Source organism: Girardinichthys multiradiatus, chromosome X (genome assembly GCF_021462225.1).
Source record: "Girardinichthys multiradiatus isolate DD_20200921_A chromosome X, DD_fGirMul_XY1, whole genome shotgun sequence".
NCBI classification, from domain to species: domain Eukaryota; kingdom Metazoa; phylum Chordata; class Actinopteri; order Cyprinodontiformes; family Goodeidae; genus Girardinichthys; species Girardinichthys multiradiatus.
In genome coordinates this window covers 27685551-27710235 of record NC_061817.1, presented here as the reverse complement: position 1 = coordinate 27710235, position 24685 = coordinate 27685551, and the positions used below count along the sequence as shown (strand labels likewise).

At 36.5% G+C, this 24685-nt stretch overlaps 6 protein-coding genes across 6 annotated transcripts; 4 read left to right on the top strand and 2 right to left on the bottom strand.

Annotated features, from left to right (window-relative positions):
* Nucleotides 1–5090: 5090 nt before the first annotated feature.
* Nucleotides 5091–5969, top strand: LOC124862813 (hemoglobin subunit alpha-A-like). The gene is made up of 3 exons (XM_047356951.1): nt 5091–5253; nt 5360–5567; nt 5714–5969. Exons 1-3 carry the CDS (start codon nt 5159–5161, stop codon nt 5840–5842), a joined length of 432 nt encoding a protein of 143 aa, XP_047212907.1. The 5' UTR covers nt 5091–5158; the 3' UTR covers nt 5843–5969.
* Nucleotides 5970–8444: 2475 nt separating this feature from the next.
* On the top strand, nt 8445–9082 carry LOC124862812 (hemoglobin subunit beta-like). The gene is made up of 3 exons (XM_047356950.1): nt 8445–8553; nt 8642–8864; nt 8947–9082. Exons 1-3 carry the CDS (start codon nt 8462–8464, stop codon nt 9073–9075), a joined length of 444 nt encoding a protein of 147 aa, XP_047212906.1. The 5' UTR covers nt 8445–8461; the 3' UTR covers nt 9076–9082.
* A 2387-nt stretch (nt 9083–11469) lies between these two features.
* LOC124862811 (hemoglobin subunit beta-like) lies at nt 11470–12178 on the bottom strand. The gene is made up of 3 exons (XM_047356949.1): nt 12052–12178; nt 11741–11963; nt 11470–11658 (listed from the first exon to the last, which is right to left on the bottom strand). Exons 1-3 carry the CDS (start codon nt 12141–12143, stop codon nt 11530–11532), a joined length of 444 nt encoding a protein of 147 aa, XP_047212905.1. The 5' UTR covers nt 12144–12178; the 3' UTR covers nt 11470–11529.
* A 1713-nt stretch (nt 12179–13891) lies between these two features.
* LOC124862815 (hemoglobin embryonic subunit alpha-like) lies at nt 13892–14541 on the top strand. The gene is made up of 3 exons (XM_047356952.1): nt 13892–13993; nt 14075–14282; nt 14380–14541. Exons 1-3 carry the CDS (start codon nt 13899–13901, stop codon nt 14506–14508), a joined length of 432 nt encoding a protein of 143 aa, XP_047212908.1. The 5' UTR covers nt 13892–13898; the 3' UTR covers nt 14509–14541.
* Nucleotides 14542–18552: 4011 nt separating this feature from the next.
* On the bottom strand, nt 18553–19755 carry LOC124863110 (hemoglobin embryonic subunit alpha-like). The gene is made up of 3 exons (XM_047357358.1): nt 19163–19755; nt 18877–19084; nt 18553–18771 (listed from the first exon to the last, which is right to left on the bottom strand). Exons 1-3 carry the CDS (start codon nt 19255–19257, stop codon nt 18643–18645), a joined length of 432 nt encoding a protein of 143 aa, XP_047213314.1. The 5' UTR covers nt 19258–19755; the 3' UTR covers nt 18553–18642.
* A 1343-nt stretch (nt 19756–21098) lies between these two features.
* Nucleotides 21099–21864, top strand: LOC124863107 (hemoglobin subunit beta-like). The gene is made up of 3 exons (XM_047357354.1): nt 21099–21255; nt 21343–21565; nt 21648–21864. The coding sequence occupies exons 1-3, from the start codon at nt 21164–21166 to the stop codon at nt 21774–21776; spliced, it is 444 nt and encodes a 147-aa protein (XP_047213310.1). The 5' UTR covers nt 21099–21163; the 3' UTR covers nt 21777–21864.
* Nucleotides 21865–24685: the final 2821 nt, after the last annotated feature.

The following is a 24685-nucleotide window of genomic DNA, read 5'->3' as shown; positions in this document are numbered from 1 at the left end:
GGCAGGCTGCTCTGTTACTTTAGTCTATTTAATAATTATTGGCAATAAACATCAGCTTTAATTTGTTTCAATCATACATAATAGCTGTCATAGTAAAGGACTGGGATGATGGTTTTTTTTTTTTTTTGGTGTTAATATCTATGTTCTTTATATGTTACTCAATATTACAGTAAATGAGCTTAATGGAGGCAATTAAAGAAGAGTAGGAAATTATGGTGAGATCCAGAGTTACTTTAACCGCTATATCTTATGCTGACTTGCACATCTATGCAAAACAATCTTGATAACAAAATCTTATTCTATGGTTGAAGTAAGAATATTGTAGATATCTCCCAAGAACTATTTTTATAAAAATTAATTTAGTGCCCTAATTCTACATTTGGGCTGCACGCCGACACAGTTTGTAGCCCTGTTGCCTTACAGCAAAAAAGTCCAGGGTTTAAAATGTAGCCTTGGGTCTTTCTGCATGGAGTTTGCACGTTCTCCTCACATGAGTGGGTTCTATCCGGGTACTCCTGTTTCCTCTCACAGTCCATAGAAAAACACATGACTGGTAGGGCAATTGGTCTCTTTTTAGGTATGAGTGTGTGCATGCATGGTTGTTTGTACTGTGTCTTTGTGTGGCCCTGTGATGGACTGATGACCTGTCCAGGATGTTCCCCTGCCTCTTGCCCAATGATGCTGTAGACTGGCACCAGCAGCTTTGTAAAGATAAGCAGGTATAGACAACAGATACAGTACAGAACAAAAGTTTGGACACACCTTCTCATTCAAAGAGTTTTCTTTATTTTCATGACTATGAATATTGTAGCTTCACAATGAAGGCATCAAAACTATGAATTAACACATGTGGAATTATATACTGAACAAAAAAGTGTGAAACAACTGAAAATATGTCTTATATTCTAGGTTCTTCAAAGTAGCCACCTTTTGCTTTGATTACTGCTCTGCACGCTCTTGGCATTCTGTTGATAAAGACAACTCTTTGAATGAGAAGGTGTGTCTAAACTTTCGGTCTGTACTGCACCTCTAAAGGACCTAGACTCAAACAAGTGGACTGTGTCTGAAACCTCACTTTTGGGCTGTCCCCTGTACAGACCTGTCATAAACCGCTAATACTTGGGTGTACCAACTGTAAGATTCATTACAAAAACCTGTTAAATGTATGCCTTTAAATTACAGCAGTCTCAACTAATAGACCTATTTTAATCTACTCATTTTCACACCAGTGCGAGAAGAGTTTTAAAGGAGTTTTTCAGCTTGTTTCTGACCAGTTTGAGCCAGTAATGAGTTTATGCGTAACAATCAACAACAACAAAAAATACTTTCAATTGAATCTTTATGTAGTTTGTGATGTATTGTGTTACCATGTCTTACAATACAATGATAAACACCAAAAATAACACAGTTTGACTGACATATAAAAGTACTGTAGTGCCAGCAAATAGATTTCCAAGAGTTATTACCATAAAGCTCCACATACAAAGGAAGAAGACAGTGCCAGTGCCAGGTCTTTGATTGAATTTCTCCTGTGTCTTTGAAAACTTTTTTGGACCTCTGCTTGTTCATTTCACACAAATATTTAAAGTACACACTGCTCAACATTGTTGTCACGCTCAGTTACAAGGAATGGACAAATGATCAGAGAAAAAGCAGCTGAAGTTCAAAGAGCAAAGGCCAGATGTACTTTTTCTGTTATAACCTTCTGTTGGTGGCATCAATACATCAACCAGATTCATAAAAGTAAAAAACAAGGCACCTATAAAAAGTGGCATAAAAAGGATACATTACAACAAAGCTAAATATTCAGAATGAATATTGGGCTAATAAATCCATTATGTATTGACTCAGGTGTTAAGGACTCTGATGAAGATGGGCAAGAACTTTAAAATATCTTCAGAAAGATCTTCAATGAGCCTGTTGATTAAGATGACAAAAATATTACAAAAATGTCTGATACCTTTTGGACAAAGAAACCATTTTGACTCGTTTGCACAATACTGAAAATTTATTTGAAGAATAGTGTTTTTATGGATTTTTTCTAAAAAACAAAAGTTGATGATAACTTCACACTATGTTATCAGCTTTGTGAGTTTTATGTTAGGCTGAATTTGATTCTGAATTTAGACAATTTTTTATGACATAAGATAAATCATCCTACATTCTTAGGAGCTGGATGTTTATATAGGGTATTTCGCTGGATCAATAAAAAGCTATATTAAAAAATAATAAAGCCTATGATAACACACATATTATAATTACATTCATAAACACACATTTTTTCATGATGTGTTTTGCCATAATCAGGAATTTTCCACTCCCTCAGGTAAAGTGTTGGTAAATATATAAGCCATATCATTATGAAATCATACCTCATTTCAAACAACCTCCAAGTATGATTGTGTTAATGTGTCCATTAATGTTTCCTCATCATCTATGTACAGACCAGAAACTGTGAGACATAAAAAATTTATCAAAGAACACGCTCCCATGAAACGATAACATGCTCGTTTAAGAGCCTCCCCCCCCCCCCCCCCCCCCCCACACACACACACACACTCACACCCCTGTTCAGTATGTTTTAATGGGAAAGTTATCATTAAATTCAGATAAATAATGTATCACTCCCCAACGAACTGTGAGGCCCTTCATGTCAAAAGGTGAACGTAACCTGCAAAATGATGTCTTTCAGCAGTGTGAGGAGGGCTGCGCTGCTGTGTGAACCTTTTTTTCAAACATATACATATACACTTACACTACCTGTCAAAGGTTTTACTTTAAAGAATCTAAAATATAAAACATAATCAAAGTTCTTTTTTACAATTTTGTGTTTGCTACATCATTGCATATGTGTTCATTCACTGTTTTGAGGCCTTCAGTGAGAATCTACATACATTGTACACAGTCATAAACATAATGAAAACTATTAAATGAGAAGGGTGTTTTAAAACGTTTGACCAGCAGTGTATTACTGGTCCTTCTCAAAATATTAGCATATTGTGATAAAGTTAATTATTTTCCATAATGTCATGATGAAAATTTAACATTCATATATTTTAGATTCATTGCACACTAACTGAAATATTTCAGGTCTTTTATTGTCTTAATACGGATGATTGTGGCATACAGCTCATGAAAACCCAAAATTCCTATCTCACAAAATTAGCATATTTCATCCGACCAATAAAAGAAAAGTGTTTTTAATACAAAAAACGTCAACCTTCAAATAATCATGTACAGTTATGCACTCAATACTTGGTCGGGAATCCTTTTGCAGAAATGACTGCTTCAATGCGGCGTGGCATGGAGGCAATCAGCCTGTGGCACTGCTGAGGTCTTATGGAGGCCCAGGATGCTTCGATAGCGGCCTTTAGCTCATCCAGAGTGTTGGGTCTTGAGTCTCTCAACGTTCTCTTCACAATATCCCACAGATTCTCTATGGGGTTCAGGTCAGGAGAGTTGGCAGGCCAATTGAGCACAGTGATACCATGGTCAGTAAACCATTTACCAGTGGTTTTGGCACTGTGAGCAGGTGCCAGGTCGTGCTGAAAAATGAAATCTTCATCTCCAGAAAGCTTTTCAGCAGATGGAAGCATGAAGTGCTCCAAAATCTCCTGATAGCTAGCTGCATTGACCCTGCCCTTGATAAAACACAGTGGACCAACACCAGCAGCTGACACGGCACCCCAGACCATCACTGACTGTGGGTACTTGACACTGGACTTCTGGCATTTTGGCATTTCCTTCTCCCCAGTCTTCCTCCAGACTCTGGCACCTTGATTTCTGAATGACATGCAGAATTTGCTTTCATCCGAAAAAAGTACTTTGGACCACTGAGCAACAGTCCAGTGCTGCTTCTCTGTAGCCCAGGTCAGGCGCTTCTGCCGCTGTTTCTGGTTCAAAAGTGGCTTGACCTGGGGTATGCAGCACCTGTAGCCCATTTCCTGCACACGCCTGTGCACGGTGGCTCTGGATGTTTCTACTCCAGACTCAGTCCACTGCTTCCGCAGGTCCCCCAAGGTCTGGAATCGGCCCTTCTCCACAATCTTTCTCAGGGTCCGGTCACCTCTTCTCGTTGTGCAGCGTTTTCTGCCACACTTTTTCCTTCCCACAGACTTCCCACTGAGGTGCCTTGATACAGCACTCTGGGAACAGCCTATTTGTTCAGAAATTTCTTTCTGTGTCTTACCCTCTTGCTTGAGGGTGTCAATAGTGGCCTTCTGGACAGCAGTCAGGTCGGCAGTCTTACCCATGAATAGGGTTTTGAGTGATGAACCGGGCTGGGAGTTTTAAAGGCCTCAGGAATCTTTTGCAGGCGTTTAGAGTTAACTCGTTGATTCAGATGATTAGGTTCATAGCTCGTTTAGAGACCCTTTTAATGATATGCTAATTTTGTGAGATAGGAATTTTGGGTTTTCATGAGCTGTATGCCAAAATCATCCGTATTAAGACAATAAAAGACCTGAAATATTTCAGTTAGTGTGCAATGAATCTAAAATATATGAATGTTAAATTTTCATCATGACATTATGGAAAATAATGAACTTTATCACAATATGCTAATATTTTGAGAAGGACCTGTATATCTTCACTGCTGTTTTAAAATGTACAATATACAAAATCAACAGCTAGGTTATTCATGATGATATTTATTTATATTAGTTAGTGTCACTTCCTGGTATTAATTTAACATATTCAACATGGTTGTAGTTTTTTTTTTCAGTGAATGAAACCAATTCATAAAATGCAGTTACAACTTTTTGAGATATGCAAACAACTCATCCTTTTCTTCAAAATCAAATTATATAAAAATTGTATATTGGAAAATTCCTCATTGGGCATAATACTTTTCATAACTTTTCATTTATGTTTGTTTGTTTTGTAGAGATGGATTTAAAAAAGTAAACTGCACAATATACTTTTAGAAACTGAAATAAACTGTTATCAGAAATATGCTCAAAGACAGGGAAGGGTTATCTTTTATCTCAAGAATTAAAGAAACGTCTGGTACTTTCTGCCAAAGAGGTGGGGTCTGGATTTGATAGGGTGTGGTGCAGTTCGGCTTGATATAAAACATAGACAGTTATAAATCGTCTTCACCAGTAATTTCATAGCAGAGTTTTTTCCTTCAGCTGAGAAAACTTGAAAAAAGGCAGAAATGAGTCTCTCTGGAAAGGACAAGACCGTAGTGAAGGCTTTCTGGGACAAAGTGTCCCCTAAAACTGCTGAGATAGGGGGCGAGGCCCTGGTCAGGTAGGTTTTCTTTTTCTTTTTATCCTCAGTTGTTCATTTTAAACAGCTCATGCTTATTGCTTTATTCTTTAATCCAGATCAACTTATTGCTGTGTGTGTTTTCTAGGATGCTGACTGCATACCCGCAAACCAAGACCTACTTTTCACACTGGTCTGATCTGAGCCCTGAGTCTGCACAGGTGAAGAAGCATGGGGCTACAATCATGGGAGCCATTGCGGACGCTGTCTCAAAGATCGATGACTTGACTGGTGGTTTGTCCAAGCTCAGCGAGCTGCATGCCTTCAAGCTCCGAGTGGACCCTGCCAACTTCAGGGTGAGTAGAAACACACCATGTAGAGTTCCCTGAAAGTCTTATCATGAAGTCAAAATTTGCTGTGCATGCAATATCAATATTTTAAAAAGTTATTGGACAAGCGGGACTTGCCCACTTTTATGCATTGTTTGTTTCTTATGCAATAGATCCTCGCTCACAACATCATCCTGGTGCTGGCCATGTACTACCCCAATGAATTCACCCCTGAGGTCCATGTCTCCGTTGACAAGTTCCTGCAGAACTTGGCCCTGGCTCTGTCTGAGAAATACCGCTAAGATCCAGCCATTCAGGAGGACCGACTGCACAATAAACTGCAAGTCATCCAAGAAAAAACTTAAACACCACCTTGGAACTTAAAAGGTTGGCTGAATAAATCAAATAAATAATAATGGTCCATAAAAAGCTATGACTTCTTTTCTGTCTTCTGCACCTCACCTACAAAGTGACGGTAACATCCTCAGATGAACTTTATGTTTCCTAATATTCACACAGAAGGATAATAAAAGTCATTTTTGGTATATATAAAATTAGAAACATTATACTAATATTAAATTATATGAAATAATAAACACTTAATGAAAGCAAGAAAATGTCAAATATATTAGCTGATTTAATCATCCCTAAAATATAATAAATATATTTCAAATCATTAAGCCCTGTCATTGCTGCATTCTGCAGTAATTATGAGGATTGTCTGCTTACAGCTAGAATATATAAAAACTGTCATAGTAAAGGACTGGGAGATTAGCTAGAATATTACATCAGACCAATAAAAAAAAAACGTTTTAATACCGAAATGTGGACTTTTTGAAAGATATGTTTTATAAATGCTTAAAGGTTATTTATTATATTAAAGTACTTTTAATCAGACTATATATATATAGTCAGTCAGTCAGTCATTTTCTACTGCTTATTCCATAGTGGGTCGCGGGGGAGCTGGTGCCTATCTCCAGCAGTCTATGGGCGAGAGGCTGGGTACACCCTGGACAGGTCGCCAGTCCATCACAGGGCAACACACAAACATATATATATATATATATATATATATATATATATATATATATATATCCACATATACACAGTGCTGTGCAAACTGAAGAACTATCTTCAGCGTAAAGAAGAACAAGACTTACTGGAAGTGATGGTATGGCCCCCACAGAGCCCTGATCTCAACATCATCAAGTGTGTCTGGGATTACATGAAGTGACAGCAGGATGTGAGAAAGCCTACATCCACGGAAGATCTGTGGTTAGTTCTCCAAGATGTTTGAAACAACATTGATTTGATTTAGATTTCTCTTTTGTGCATTCACTGCATTTTGTTGATGAAAATAAATGATTAACATTTCCATTTTTGAAAGCATTCTTTGTTTACAGCATTTTTTCACACCAGCCTAAAACATTTGCACATATATAGATATATAGATATATATAGATAATTATACTTTAAGAACTTTAAGAACCACGTTATGGAGCTTGATAAAAAGATCTGTGGCATAAGATAAGACTTATTACATGTGGAGACAATATGCAGTTGTTGTATTTGTTTTAACTTTACAGCAAAGATGGTCAACAGCAAACTGGACCTCAGCTCCTGTTGCAGTGAGGGTTTGTTGGGAGGGTTTCACTCTGTCATCGTCTCTCAGATTCTGTGATGTTTATGTGGCTGCCATTGATTTGGAATCTTACTAAATAAATAAATAATGAAAGGAAAGAAAAAATGGGCAAGGTATACTATATTAATATGTATCACATTAAAACGATGGGGTCTTAGTCTTGGACCACAAAAGAGATTTTTTGTACGTTTTTACATGCACTGCTAATACCAATGCAAGTTGTTTAGTGATCTTCAGCTACAAGTGTCTTGGCATTGTAGCGCCCTCTACTTATGCAGTTTAACACCTTCAGTTTGGGATAATGCTTCAACCTCAGTTTTATTTTCAGTAAAAGAAATTGTGATTTGTAGACAAAAAGGCAGCCTCAAGCAAACAAAACCCAACGATAAATGATTTGCAGCCTGAACAATAACTGTACAAACAGAACAGATGCTTTGCATGTCATGTCTAGTAATGACTGCATGTTTGCATATTTACAATAATTAAATGGTACAAAGGGAAGCAGTTCATAGCTGAAACCTACATGTCTACGATTAAAATATTGCAAATGCAAAGGTGTGAATGTAGATGTTCAAGAGAACTGCTCGCAAAAAATCTAAGTGAAAGCAACATTTGAAGCAGGAAAGGTTTTGAGGAGTTAGAAAAACACCCACTACCCCATCTTGTTACACTAATTACTTTTTAGTTGTTTTGTCTTTTATGTGCTTGATTTTATTTGATGTGATACAAAACATCTTTCTATCGGACAAACATTTCCTGCAGTCAGTTTGCAAACTATTAATGATGTCTTGTCTTAAATCTAAACAATTTTCCCACATGCTGATGAATTACTTTGTTTTTAAAGCTGCTGCAAAGCCACTAAAATATAAGCTTAATAATATGTTTATAATTAAATAAATAATAAATATGTTAAATTGTACACAATGCAGTCAGAGCTTCGAAATAAAAACATACAACAAGGTAGGTCAGGAAAAAAAATACCACAAAAAAACTTTGAACTATAATTTTCACAAACATCCTAAATAAATTACCTGTGGAAACCCCATTTTGCAAGTATCCCCTTAGATTATGTTCTAGCTCCAGAGATAACTCAAACTGTGCACTTCTTGTCTCAACTTAAAGGTTTTGCAAATCCATAAATCAACTTTTATCTGAAACCCTGTCAAACTCCACTTTGATAACTATGGGAGGAGTGGAACCTATATAAGATAGGTGTAATGAGCCTGCTGGCCCACGCCAGACAAACGAAGCAAATCTACAAACAAATAAGAACTCCAAAATGGTTAAATGGACAGACTTTGAGCGAGCCACCATCCAGGACATCTTCTCCAAAATTGATTATGAGATTGTTGGTCCTGCAGCTTTCTCCAGGTAAAAAATGTTTTCTTTTCTTCACCCAAAAATGGAATCACTTGTGGTTTGAAAATGTTTCTTAAATGATCTCTTTATGCCTCCTCAGGTGTCTGATTGTCTACCCCTGGACTCAGAGGTACTTTGGTGGATTTGGAAACCTCTACAATGCTGCTGCTATAACATCAAACCCCAAAGTGGCAGCTCACGGAAAGGTTGTCATCGCAGGTCTGGAGAAAGCCGTGAAAAACATGGACGACATCAAGACCACATACAAAGACCTGAGCGTGCTCCACTCTGAGAAACTGCAAGTGGACCCTGACAACTTCAATGTAAAGCTGTTCACCTTCACTGATTATAACACTGTTGTAAATGTTGCTGCTGCTTTCTGACACATGTTGTTTTCTGTTGCAGCTCCTGGCAGACTGCCTGACCGTTGTTGTAGCTGGTCAGATGGGGGCAGCCTTCACCCCTGAAGTCCATGCAGCTTTCCAGAAGTTCCTGGCTGTGGTGGTGGCTTCCCTGAGAAAGCAGTACTACTAGACAGCCTTAACAGAGAAAACCTTTATGCTTTGTTTCTTTCAAAGTAAATAAATGAAGAATCTCACTAATTGTTTGGTCATCTGTGCTTTTCTTTGTGATCATAGCAAAAAAAAAAGAAAATGTCATACATTAACATAATCCTTTAGAAACCTCCACATGATAATTTCAATGGTAACTCTCTAACTATCTAAAAACCTCTTATTCTTGATTTATTAAAAATAAGAAAACTAATATCAATAACCACATCATTCACTCATAACACTAATACGTTTGTAGCCTCTTAGCCATGCATTAGAAATAAGGTTTGTTCAAATTGCACATATTTGTAAAGGTTCTCATGACTAAAAGGCTAAAGCTCTTTATAAATTAAGTAGATTTAAAACTGCTTTGTTCTTCAAAGGCTTAATAAAAATGGTAATTGTTTTGTATAAATTAAGAAAAGACATAAGGGGCAAGATGAATATAACCCTAACCCAAGCATCATGTGTGCAACTAGATGTGCGAGTTCAACTCAGACCCCTTAAGGAAACTTGCTGCCTTCAGTTAATTAACTCAAGCAAATAAAATATTAACTTTTAAACAGTGTAAACATGGCTGACATTGTTTGAATTTATAGCACTTTATGTGAATAAAGTTGAGAAAACTGAATTTACCTGAGCTATTGAATTTATGTTGATTTATTTACGTTAACCTAAAGGTTTCTTGTTTACTGAAATGCTGCCATTTGGCTTTTAAACACAGTTTTCCTCTATGCAAAAAATCTCTATATTTTAGTTGGGGACACTCAAAGGGGCTGAGTTACCAAGGAGGCATCATCTTGTCTTGGGGAAAGCTGAAATCAAACCTGACCACCAGTCTTCCCACTTAGCCACACCAAACTTAAAGCCTAGATTAATCAACAGAGTTTATTTAAGGAACCTCATTACTTTACAATTTAAGTAATATTGGCTCACAAGCAACACAGTGTTTCACAACTTTAACCACAGTCTTGTATTATCTGCATGTAGTCTTTTTCATTTGGCTTCCTGGTGTAGCTGCATTCCAGGAGTTCCTGAATCTCTGCCCTCATCAAAGTCCAGTTGCCAATGTCTCACCAGGATGTGGTGGTACTTCAACCTCTGAGGATCCAGTGGACATCTGAGCGAGCATAGCATCACATCTGCATCTGTTTGAGGTCACGATCTCCTGGTTCTGGTCACGCAACATTCTTGTTCTTTGTTCTTTTTCCAACATTTTAGATAAAATACAACCTTTACTGATCAATGATCAAAAATGTGCCGTTTTAATTTGTATCAACCTGCACATCTGCCATGTTTTGAGATGATAAAAAAAAAAATTCTACGATAGTTTATTTAGAATAATCAATTTATTAGAGCATAATGCTGTTTACTATAACCACAAACTAAACTAGTCTCCACCCTTTAGTAAATCTGTCATGAATCCAAAGCAAACAAGTTCGAATAAGCTTTTTTAAAATTGATCAAAACTTAATGAATATCCCAAAATTTCAGTTTATTTAAAACAAAAAAGTTAATTTTATAAAACAGTTTAATGGAATTAAGTTCCTATAACTATTTGTAAAAAGTGAATTAACATGCGCTTTTACATTTTTTACAACGTGAAGACTGAGGATAATTACGGCTATTATTTTTGTTTTCTTAGTAAGTATAGAAAATAGAATGAATGAATTGATTTGGTTTGCTTTGCTTTTTCTTTCTTGCTCTTGGAGAAAAAGTAGCCTAAACACCTGGGAATCCCTAGACTGGACTTCATTGTTTCATATAAGGTTTGGTTCATATATCCAAACTTAAATATTGAAGCTATAATCCAATAGGAATTTTAATTCTCAGTGTGGCGTTAAATGTGGATTTAGTTCTGTATAAAATACATAACTTTTTTTTTACAGTAATATTTGGAACTTTTAAAGATCACATTACAGTAAAAAAAACCTTATTATTCGTGTTGCAAAGCCAAATCTGACTGTGAAAGTTTATCAACGAGACTCAACATGCATCCTATAGTTTCAGTAGCCAGAAGTCACGCCCTTTATTTAATTTTCCCCAAACCTAATAACCAAGAGTTGTGCACAGACATGCAGAATTTACACCAGCAGACCACCGCTAAGAATGAGATATTTACAAATTCAAATAATGTCAATATGAATTTCTGCGCATCACACACACATGAACAGGAAAAATGTCACACTTTTAGAGAGATCTATTTTATGTTTTTTAAATAGTTTCATCTGTGGATGGAAATTAGTTTAGACATTTATGCTGTTGTAAATGAATTTTAAATTAATTGTACTTTAAATTAATTAATTAGAGTTACAAGTGAAAATAGACATTTAAATATCAGTTTCTATGCCATGAGAAACAAATGGAAACAGCAAAATAATTTTAAAAAATGACTTATTTTATTTATACAATCTCTTTTTGTAAGATGTGAGGCTGTCTAGTAGTATTGCCTTCTCAGGGAAGCCACCACCACAGCCAGGAACTTCTGGAAAGCTGCATGGACTTCAGGGGTGAAGGCTGCCCCCATCTGACCAGCTACAACAACGGTCAGGCAGTCTGCCAGGAGCTGCAACAGAAAACAACATGCGTCAGAAAGCAGCAGCAACATTTACAACAGTGTTATAATCAGTGAAGGTGAACAGCTTTACATTGAAGTTGTCAGGGTCCACTTGCAGTTTCTCAGAGTGGAGCACGCTCAGGTCTTTGTATGTGGTCTTGATGTCGTCCATGTTTTTCACGGCTTTCTCCAGACCTGCGATGACAACCTTTCCGTGAGCTGCCACTTTGGGGTTTGATGTTATAGCAGCAGCATTGTAGAGGTTTCCAAATCCACCAAAGTACCTCTGAGTCCAGGGGTAGACAATCAGACACCTGAGGAGGCATAAAGAGATCATTTAAGAAACATTTTCAAACCACAAGTGATTCCATTTTTGGGTGAAGAAAAGAAAACATTTTTTACCTGGAGAAAGCTGCAGGACCAACAACCTCATAATCAATTTTGGAGAAGATGTCCTGGATGGTGGCTCGCTCAAAGTCTGTCCATTTAACCATTTTGGCTTCTTTTGCTTGCTCGTTCCCTTTGTCAAGTGTCTGTCAGCAGGCCCAGAAGATCCAACTTATATCCAGTCAGTTTCTGCTCCTCCCAGAGTTATCAGATGGGTGGAGTTGGATAGAGGTTACGTCTTAGCTTCTTGATACATGGATATTTGGAACTGCTAAGAAAACACCAAATGACCATTGCGCAAATCGTGCAAGATGTTGGAAAAAAACGTATTTCATGACTGAAGCAACAGAGAATTTTCAATAAAATAAGAACTGGGCCTGAAGACATGAACTCTTTCATTGTTCCAGAGTACAATGAGACTAACTTAATGCCTATACTATCAATTCCTTAATAGAAATTTTGCCGTGCACTTTTTTATAAGTTATACTCCATCAAAATATCTGCCTGATAAAGGACCAATGGAAAAACAAAAATAAGCAACAAATAAAAGTCAGGGCAGAGGTATTGTTAGGATCCTGAAACTTTGAGGCCTTAGCCCAGGCCCAAAACAGTTTAATTTTACAATGACAATGACAGTTTATAAGTAATTTAAAATTAAAATAATATAGGAAATGTAATAATGGTTCTCTCCCTATGCTGGGTTTTTGAATAAATGTGAATTATTGTGAACCAAATAAGAAAGGCGTAGAATACTTTTACTTGGTTTTAATTTTTAAAACCAAGTAAAAGTCGCTGATAAATTTTTTTTTTTTTTTACATTATACATTACATCAGCGTAGATTGTGGCATTTAAAGTTTTTTATTTAAAAAAAAAAAGGTTTGGACACCACTGAGCTAGAAGCTCCCAGAGAGGAGTCCTACTGGTTTCTCTGACGGCCAGTCCACTTAACTGTAGCTCAAGTGAAATTCCCTCTGCTCTCTCCCTCATCATGACCCTGAAGATCTTCATTAGAGGAAACCTCAACGTGTTGCTTTACTGGAAGAATAAATGATTAGCTGTAACTTACAATTAGCTCAATCTGATTCAGGAGTCAGGTTTCACGGCTAACTTCAGGCTGGTTTATGCTACTTTGCTTTCACCAGTCCCCGTGAACGCCCACGCACCAGGCTCGCAATCAGCTGCTCTAACTGAGCTGCTTCCCTTTTTGTAGCTATGTTAGATTATCGCAGTGTAAATAACTTTTTTGGGGTAATGAACAAGGCAGTCCAACGTCCCTGGACAGAACTGCCGTTCTAGACGTCTTTATAAATTCTTTATTAAGAATGTATATATTAAAAAAGTTGAAGAAAACATTTAGTTCCAAATTTCCACCAATTTGTTGCCTTCCTTAGATACAGTACATATTACTCTTTCCTTTGTAGTTTTATTTATAAATAAATTAATTAATAAATAAATGTTGACATCTCCCAGAGCAGATTTAGAATGTATCTGTAGCATAAAAAATATTCACCAATATTCGAAGCATTTTTTTTTTGTTATCTGAGATTTTTCATCATCAGCTATTAAAAATAAAATTCATTATTTATTTTATTGGTAAATTTACCTTTAAGTTATCTGCTGGCCAATTTTTCCTCATTTGTAAATTTAGTGATTTCCAGCTAGTGGTGTTTGTGTAATACTTGGGTCTCCAGAGTGACCGTTACTGCTCAGTTTTTTCCTTATCTCATATCTTAACTGGAACACCTCTGAGTGCAGATATCTCAGAGGTGACCAGGGTGTGTCCCTGTCCAGTTCCATCTATAAAAGCTCATATGCTTGTGCTAAACACCACATTCAAACCTAGACTAAATCAGCTGGAAAGATGAGTCTCTCAGCCAAGGACAAGAAAACAGTGAAGACTTTCTGGGCCAAAGTATCTTCCAATGGTGAGGCCATTGGCGCAGATGCTCTGTCCAGGTAAACATGGCTCTATAGTCATAAATAGGGTCGGTATTTATTGCATTTGTTTAAAATGTTTGTGTTCTTTGTTTTACACAGGATGCTGGCGGTTTACCCACAGACCAAGACCTACTTCTCCCACTGGAAGGACCTGAGCCCTGGCTCTGCCCCGGTTGTGAAGCACGGAGCCACAGTGATGGCTGGAGTTGCTGATGCTGTGGCCAAAATCGACGATCTGACATCAGGTCTCCTTAGCCTCAGTGAGCTGCATGCCTTCACTCTGAGAGTGGATCCCTCCAACTTCAAGGTAAGAAGCAGCTCGCTTGCTGCAGTTGATTGAAATGCAACAGAAATCTTACACAGAAACTGATGTCAGGATTTTTATATTTCATTTTTCTCCACAGATCCTCTCCCACAACATCCTTGTGGTCTTGGCCATCATGTTCCCCACCGACTTCACCCCTGAGGTCCATGTGGCCATGGATAAATTCCTGGCTGCTGTGGCCCGTGCTCTGTCTGAGAAATACAGATAAACTGCAAACTGGAGCAGGAGATGGTGGACAGCATGGTGCTCTTGCTTTTGTCTGTTTTAAACTTGAATAAAACATTGAATTTAGTTAAATCTTTGATGGAGTTTGTGTGGTGTTGTATGTTTGTTTTGTACATTCCCTTATATCAAGGTTTAAATGGCAAATATGACAAAAGTATGGATCTTTTGATTGTAAGAAAGAGCTAAAGTTCACCTAGAGCCCATTTTTAAAATGACTTACTATGTGTTTTACTCTGTTTTAATTTAACAATAACACTGAAACACAATTTCAATAACTAAGAAGTACTTTGAAAGTAACATATTCTATAATGAATCTATTGGAGTTTGTGTTTTGTTTATATGCAATGTTCTTCCTCTGTCTTCACTTAAGTTTGGTAAAACAGGCTAATGAGATATGTATGTGCAAAATGACAAATACAAACAGTGAAAGTCTAAAGACAGAAGGACAAAGGCTCAGCAGCTTTAAAAACAGGAGGTTGATGCAAAAAAATGAAGTCCTCAACAACTTCGTGGAAATCCTCTTAATAGATATTCCTTCTTTTCATGGGGTCCTTTTATTTAACATTATTATGAGAGTAAATATGACAAATAGACGCAAAAAGCAAACTTTTAGTTTGATCAAGTGCCGCTTTATATATAGTATAATGTGTTTATGGAATAAGAATTATGTAAAGTAATACACCTACCTGCATTGTGTTGTAATACTGTTTGTCACATTCATGAAAATGACTCATTTAGACCGAGAGCAATATGCAGACACAGCGTCCTGAATCAAATATTATTTAGAAAGAGAAATAAAAATAGTGTCATTTGGGCAGCCACAGGGTGAATTGATGCAGGGAGGTGGGGCGTGTGTTTGCGGGGTTGATGTGGGCGTATTTTCCCACAGCTTATCCAACACAAATTGGTTAGAAGGGGGACAGATTTGTATCACGATTTGAGAAAATAGATAATTCTATCCATTGTCTGTACCAGTTTGTCCTGGCACCGTCGATTATTGACGCTCATACAGAGTCTGTCCATATTTGATAGGAACGTTTGTTTTCAGGCTTGTTCAGTAAGAGGATAAAGAGAAAAACTCTTAGATTGTCAAAGGACAAGCTGATAAAAGCTCAGACTGACCAATTTTAGAGTTAGTCTCTCATTCAGTACTACACACACCATTGTCACTGTAAAAACAAGCTGCTACATTCTGACATCTGATCCCTGGCCAAATAGACGAAAAATCATAGTAGAAACACAAAATATACTGACTATTTTATCGAAAGAAACGTAAAGTAACGCACGTGTGGGATAAAGACGCAGACTGCGCGTGCACATATGCACATGTGAGCACACATGCTTAAGAGCTGTGAAGTAAGGAACCACTACATATTGTTTTAATAAAACCTTTTTAAATCAAGTTAAAGTCATACTTTAACTTTCTAGGTGAATACAGCACATAAAACTGTTAACATACAGGTTTACTGTTCAATCCAATCAAAATGAGAAAACTTCAATCCATTCAAAGGAAAGAGGTGTTTTAAAACTCCTAATTAATTCACTTATTTGTACACATGTGTGTTGTTAAGATAGATAAACACTGTAGAGGCAAAAACAGCAGAAATGGTCACCAAAGCTGCAAATTCTTTCATAAATTTGTTTGCAGTTTCCTGTAAGAGCAAACTGGCTTGCTAAAACATTGCCCAAATCTCAATTAATTGCATGACGCTCAACAATATGTCAAAAATGGCGTTAGCTGGCCAGTAAAAAAAGTAATGCAAAACAAAACTAAGCTCTTTAACTTTTTAATAAGGACCTTGATTTTAAATGGGTAATATTGAGTGAGCTTCTAATACAAAAACCAAAACATAAAAACTACACTGACCTGTGAATATTACAATATGCCCCCTCACCTGAAGGTTTTGATTGGGTTCAACAAAATGACCTCTGCATCAGATATGTGACAATAATATCACTTTACAACACCCTGAGTCATTCAAGCTTGGCATGTGTATAACATTTATGTAAACCATGTTACATGTGTCCATGCGTTTACAATAAATTATTTATAAAAAAAGTGCTCATGATTCTTGTTTTAGGATTTAAGTGCACTTTAAGTGCACTTTACCGATTCTATGCTGCTACTAGCACAATCAAAGCCAGCAAAACAAAATTAAGTAGATAAATAAAAGTTTAAAGTCTGTTTAAAATATTTTGTTTCCTAATTTCATTGTGTAGTCTAAACGATTGCCTTAAGTGACAATTTTAATAACAAACATACCAAACCTCCTGTTTTTCTGTTGTCACTGTAGTTGATGTCTGATTGTTGCAATTCTAAATCAGATTTATTTGTATTAGTTCTGTTAATTGGTTTATATTAGAAATTAGAATCTGCTTTGCTGTCAGTTAGTAAAACTTTTCCACCACTTTCATTAAGCCTGAAAATGAATTCCCTTTTGTGTTGCAGAAGCAAAATCTCACACTCTAAAGTGCAGAAAATCCCACCTTGAATTTGAATATTTTCATTTGTGGGGGAAAGAAATCATGTTAAGACATTACTGTTTTTTACAAAATAACCGGTGGCACAAAAAATGGCCCCTTTGCTGTCAACTTATGTTTTACATGGCAAAGATCTTACTCTACTCTTTTAGTTTTTACAAAATTTGAGACAAACAGGAAAAGGAACATTTGACCATTCCTTGTTGCACAGTCTCTCTCTCACTGATTTGGTTATACACTTTAGATCAATTTTCTGCTGAACAACCCAGTTATGACCCATTTACTGGTAGAAGCCATCAGATTTTTATTTTTAAATCTCTTGGTATTTCAAAAGTTTAACAAGGTTTCTGAAGTCTTTGGAACAGAAATAAGCCCAGCTGTGGGCTTATTTCTCACTGTGTGTGGTGGCTAGATACATATGCGCCGTCCTCAAGCCAGGTGGCCATGGTATAAAAAATAAGCTTCTGTATCAGAGATTTATATATAAAAGAGAAAATAAAGTCATACACTACTAATTAAATGTTTATAGACATTCTGATACTAACAACTATGCCACCAGTTTGTCAAAATCAATTATTTCTTACCTTGTTTTTTTTCCCCTCATTTAACAAAAGTATTTAAATTTAATGTTGTTTTTTTCTATTATCTTTAGCATGGAATTATGTTACCTCAATACAATAATTTTCTTTGAGGCTTTTTCCATTTCTTGTATCAGGGAGATCAACAAATTAGTCTGCTTCTGTATGACAATTTATAGGTCTGCTCTATCTTGAGGGTCTGTTTTCTGGTAGCTTTGCTCCAAAATAGTTTTTAGGTGAGATCTGACTATAAAGACCAATGTGTGTTTGATGCACTATGAACTGCTGGCCTGGATATAAATGACCATTATCAATGTTAAAGGCAGATATTAACATTAAAACAAACTAATTTGAAACAAATACCTCTGTTTAATTATAAAAAACATGCAAATCAAAGTAATTGTGATGGTATAGTTTCTCCTGCATAAAAACATTGTTCAGAGAGGGCTGTGTAAAAATTTACCAAAACACTTAGAGCAGACGTCCGATGATTTAAAAAGGCTGACAAATTGTAATGATCAAATTTAGGTGAAATCCATCTAAATGTGTGTTTACCAGCTATAATGTTTACTTTTCTTTGAATATGTATTTTTTAATGTGTGCTTACAGGTTTATGAAGATTTCTTTTAATTTCGGAAAATATGTTTGGAGTAAAATTCTCACCAGGTCATTATATTTCAGCTTATAATATTTCAGACGCTGACAACAGAAAATAATGGAAACCAGTTTCCATTAAGCAAACAACTTGTTTTCAGGGTAAACATGCAGATCTTCTTGCTCATGTAATAATGGTAAGATTTTAGTAATTTTTTATTATTTCTTTATAGTGATGTTTGCATATTGGGCATGTTTGATCATGTAGATGCACACAGATATGTTGTTTTCTAAACTGACCTGATGTAGTGCTGAACCAAAATTCAACTGGACCACAACATCTTGAAAGAGAACAGAAAAATAAAAAGCAACCATTTAACTGTATTAATTACTTTATTTAAACTCAAACGGAGAAAATAAACGTAGCACGTCTTCTATCCTGAACTTCTGCTCCAGTTTGCAGTTCATCTGTACTTCTCAGATAGAGCCAGAGCCACAGCAGACAGGAACTTGTCCATAGCCACATGGACCTCAGGGGTGAAGTCACTGGGGAACATGATGGCCAAGACCACAAGGATGTTATGGGAGAGGATCTGAAAAGAGCAGATAATTGCAAGTTTAGTTGAGATGTAATTGAATAAAAATACATAAAATACGTTTAAAAAGCACTGCTAAAATTAAACATCATTATGCAGTACCTTGAAGTTGGCTGGGTCCACTCTCAGAGTGAAGGCATGCAGCTCACTAAGGTTCAGGAGACCAGCTGTCAGATTGTCGATTTTGGCCACAGCATCAGCAACTCCAGCCATCACTGTAGCTCCGTGCTTCTTCACCGGGGAAGAGCCGGGACTCAGGTCCTTCCAGTGGGAGAAGTAGGTCTTGGTCTGTGGGTACACCACCAGCATCCTAAAGACAATAAGAACTGTTAAACCTTAGGTGTTCACAGAAGTAGACAAAACAAATTTATGTTTTTAGCATATTTACCTGGAAAGAGCATCTGTGCCAATGGCCTCGGCATTGCTAGAAACTTTGGCCCAGAAGGTCCTGACTGTGTCCTTGTTCTTAGCTGTGAGACTCATCTTTGTGCTGATCTTTGCTTTTTTTCAGGCTGAACCTTCAGCGGGACTGTGAGGGGTTTTATAGATGACATAGGACACGGACACACCTAGGATCCACCTAAAAGATATCCGTGTTTGACGTCTCCCAAGCTAGATAAAGACAAAAATCTGTTTTGTCACACAGCATGTTTGACATCAGAGTGGTGAGGGCACAATGAAGAATCTTCACATGGTTTGCCTTTATTGCAAAATTTTTAATAAGGAAATTCAAATTTACCCAGAAATAAGTAAATGTTTGTGTTATGAAGCTTGATTTTAAATACATAATTTAATTCTTTAATCACATGTGTTTTTATTTGTAAGATTTCCTTAAGTGTTTTGAAAGGCATCCACACATCTAAAATGTAGTATTCTCCTTCTTATTATTATTATTATCATTATTAATATTATTCTTATTATTATTTTTTTTTGTTTTTATTGCATTAAATGAACAGACATTGAAAGATTCAATTTATTTATTTGAATGCTGGGTAGGGAAACCAGAATAGAAAAGGAAAAACATAAGCATGGGGATGTTGTAGTTGTGCAAAACCCTTTTTTAAGCTTTGAATCTATGATTTACACATCTTATTCCTACTAAAAAATATGATATTTTCTTCATTTAATTAAAATATTGCACACTTAGTTTAGTGTTGAGCCGGAAAATGAAATTCACAACATGATTTTGGTATTTTAGTTTTGACTTGAAGATTTTGGTCCACAGGACAAATAAATCGTTTGGACACCACTTACCTAGATCTTTTGTTATTAGGTAATTATTTACTATACAGGGAAATAGGAAAAAAAAAAACTCCCACATTTTTTCCATGAAATCATAATTTAAAGTTACACCTTACAGTATATTAGAAATCTAAATGTTATTAGAAACAATTGCTGGCCTTAAATTATTTGCATTTCTTTTGCTTTGTGTGGAAGGAAACATGCATTTTCTTAAATTTGTTTTAACGTACCCCTCCTTGTTTTACGAGCTCGAAGACGTTAGACAAACCCAAACTGTCTGTTACCTCTTCCCTCCACCTGCACTTTTTATCTGATTCAAACAGCAGGGCTGGAAAAACGTTTCAGCTTTTATGCTGAAAACGCCAAGAGAAAGAAATTTGCACAAATAGCGTGAGTTGAATTTAAGAGAAACTTATGAACCATATTAGTGATGTTATTCCTTTTGAATTAAAAGAGATCAAACAATTTTATTCTTTGAAAGTAAACTATAGCAACAATATGATCCATAGTGGAGCTAAATCTAAATACAGGTACATTTTAAAAGCTTTCACTCCAAATAACTGAATTATGTTTATGAAGGTTGAATCTGCTCAATTACTTACTTTACCAATTTAATAATTTTTGTTTATATATATTGTTAACATTTTGCAGGCTCAGTCTCATTTACAATAACTAAAGCTGTTACAAATCATACAAAGCTAAGGTTTACCTAAATAAATGTAAGAAAAATCAGATTAATCCACTTTAAGTGAGCCTTTTTGATAAAAAAAAAAAAAGTTTATTTTCAGATCAGCATTGAGAGCATTGCTTATTTTGAATAAAAGACTGACATGTAATGCAAAGCAATATTTAACTTTCATGACACCCTTAGCTGTATTGTGCTTCTTCAAGTTTTTTTTTTTTATGTAAATTCACCTACAACATTCTTTTACAAACTGTACCAACTTTTTCTGATGCTTAAAAAAGAACAGATATTTAATCTTTATCGTTTGAGAAGATCCATAAATCAATATTCCACCGGCTTTTTGCTCAGCTCCACCCATCTGATAACTCTGGGAGGAGCAGAAACTGACTGGGTATAAGTTGGATATTCTGGGCCTGCTGACAGACACTTGACAAAGGGAACGAGCAAGCAAAAGAAGCCAAAATGGTTAAATGGACAGACTTTGAGCGAGCCACCATCCAGGACATCTTCTCCAAAATTGATTATGAGGTTGTTGGTCCTGCGGCTTTCTCCAGGTAAAAAATTTTTCTTTTCTTCACCCAAAAATGGAATCGCTTGTGGTTTGAAAATGTTTCTTAAATGATCTCTTTATGCCTCCTCAGGTGTCTGATTGTCTACCCCTGGACTCAGAGGTACTTTGGTGGATTTGGAAACCTCTACAATGCTGCTGCTATAACATCAAACCCCAAAGTGGCAGCTCACGGAAAGGTTGTCATCGCAGGTCTGGAGAAAGCCGTGAAAAACATGGACGACATCAAGACCACATACAAAGACCTGAGCGTGCTCCACTCTGAGAAACTGCAAGTGGACCCTGACAACTTCAATGTAAAGCTGTTCACCTTCACTGATTATAACACTGTTGTAAATGTTGCTGCTGCTTTCTGACGCATGTTGTTTTCTGTTGCAGCTCCTGGCAGACTGCCTGACCGTTGTTGTAGCTGGTCAGATGGGGGCAGCCTTCACCCCTGAAGTCCATGCAGCTTTCCAGAAGTTCCTGGCTGTGGTGGTGGCTTCCCTGAGAAAGCAATACTACTAGAGGGCCTCCGCAGAGGAAACTCTCATGCTCTGTTTCTTCTCATTTTTTAGAAGGATGATTAAATAAATTAATGAGAACATTTAACAAATTCTTTGGTTGTCTCACATTTTGTCCATACTTTATGAAAATGTTTATAATGATTAGTATTATTTAGTTTGAAATAAATGTAAATCAGATGCTAGGTCATAAAGAAACATTGACAATTTTAAGCTTATTTTCTTTTTAATATAACATTTTATCTTAAAATATTATATTAAATTATTTAATCTGCTAAATAGCCTGTCAATAATCCATAACTGTGTTAATCATATTTGATACCAAATTGCTTAAACTAACCTTGTATTAAAAAAAAGATCCTGAATACAGAAAGCCCATTCTGTGGTCTGAAATCTGAATATGATTTTGTCCACACTGATAAATCATAATTAGTTAATTTATAAGTTGATGATAATGGGTTAAAGTATTGTTGATCAGTAAAATAAAAGAAGAAAGAAAATACATACTGGAAACAATTCCTTAATAGACCAGAACATAAAAGCTGAGTTTCTACGTATACTGTATTGGAGAAAATGTCAGCTTTTATAGGTCATAACCTGCCTGGTATGTTCTGAACAAAGTTGGATGAATATTTTCAATGGTGGAAAAGAAAGAAAAGAACATCTGAGTGAGTGGATGTTTGCCCAGTGGCATCACTCTCATAATGTTAGGCTTAATTACAGGGTTACCGGAGTTCGGAGAGTAGGGCAAACAATATTAAATTTGACATAAAATCTCTGAACATATTTTATTTCTCCCAAGTTAGAGAATTTGTAATCTGAAAATTCCTGTATCAGTTTTTTTTTTTATTTAGGCTATTGACCTTCTTGGTGTGCTTTTTGAACTCAAAAGATCTCCATCATTGACAAACATGATTAATTGTGAGTCCACCACCAGGACTCAACATCAGTTCACAGGTGCAGACTTACCATAGGCAAAGGTAGGCAACTGCCTGGGGCCTGAATAATGTGAGACCTGGCAACCCTCACAGTCACATGACTGCCAGAGACATGCTGTATGTGGCTGTATTAATGTATTAAGATATGTAAGAGACGGTGCAGCTCCGCTATTTATTTTTGTTGTCGTAGAATTTTATGCTTCTGTAATGGTTTTAATAAGGAAAGGTTCGAGCACAGCAAGTGGAATTTCCATTTTATTTTTGTGGTTACTGAGTCGGACAGGGATTAAATGTCAACAAGTTTCTTGTGCTATGGTACCAGAGCCTGTCTGCTCGTGAGCTCAATTCAATTCAATTCAATCCAATCAATTCAATTCAATTCAATTCAAAAGTACTTTATTAATCCCAAAGGAAAATTAAATGTTGTAGCTCATATTTTACAGGTTTCTTCAAAGAGACGTTGTAGATGCTGATGGCTGTGGGCAGGAAGGATCTCCTGTAGCGCTCCGTCTTACAGCAGATCTGAAGAAGCCTCTGACTGAAGACACTCTGCTGTTGTATGACAGTCTCATGAAGAGGATGCTCAGGGTTCTCCATAATGTTTTTTATTTTATGAAGAATCACACTTTGCACAATGATCATAAACCTACTTCAACAAACCCACTGTCATCTGGACAAAGCCAGCAGCACTGTGAGGATCATGTTCTTCGATTTCTTTAGTGCATTTAACACAGTTCACCCTGATTTGCTTTGTCAGAAACTCCAGAAGACTCAGGTGGAGGCCTAAACAATCTCCTGGATCAAAGACTACCTGACAAACAGACCACAGTTTGTGAGACAGCACAGGAGCACCACAGGGGACTGTACTCTCACCATTCCTTTTCACTCTGTGCACCTCAGACTTCCAGTATGGACAAAATGCTGAGTACAGGGAGCTAATGGACCACTTTGTGGCATGGTGTAGAAGATCCTTCCTGCCCACAGCCATCAGCATCTACAACGACTTTGAAGAAACCTGTAAAATATGAGCTACGACAACATTTAATTTCCCTTTAGGATTAATATATATTATATATATATATATATATATATATATATATATTTATCAGAGCCCTGATCCTACAGCATCGCATGAGAGTTCCTTCAAAAACTGTGTGCAAGTGTACCTAGAAGAATTGATGCTGTTTTGAAGGCAAAGGGAGGTCACACCAAATATTGATTTGTTTTAGATTTCTCTTTTGTTCATTCACTGCATTTTGTTGATTGATGAAGATAAATGATAAATGAAAGCATTCTTTGTTTACAGCATCTTTTCCACACCTGCCTATAACTTTTGCACAGTACTATGTATTTTTTATTTTTTCTATTTTATATCAAAATATTTAAAATGTCTATCTCCCCACCCTGCACACACATGCACAAATCTCATCACCATTTGAGATGTTAGATTATATACTGCATATCAGCAGAACGTGCTTGCCTAGTGTCCAAATTTAATCATGACGGTAAGACTGTTACTCAACCTCCCTGGGACTGTTGCTTCAGGTAAAAGAAGCTTCTTAGTGCTTAAACAGCTCAAAACATCCACCATGTTACATTACAGGACAGGCTGTCTTCCCTTGCTCTTATTGCATTTGAACATGAGGTCAGGAAAACCATGGACATGGATGTAGTAATAGAAAGGTTTGCAGAGGTCAAAGCCAGCAGGGTCAGATTCAGCTAGTGATGCCAACTGTCAACTGTGCAAGCCAGTTATGGAAAAGTGACAGGATGATTACAGCTGAATAGATAAACTGATCAGTAATACCAATAAAAATATGAAAGGGAAAAACAAAGAAGAGGATTATAGAGTTACAAGAAGAGAAACAATAAAAGAGAGAAAAAGAAAATAAGGAACAAAGAAAAGAAGAGTATAATAACATTCCAGCAAAAGAGGCATAAACGAAGAGTCAGAAAAAGGGCGCCTGGGGGAAAG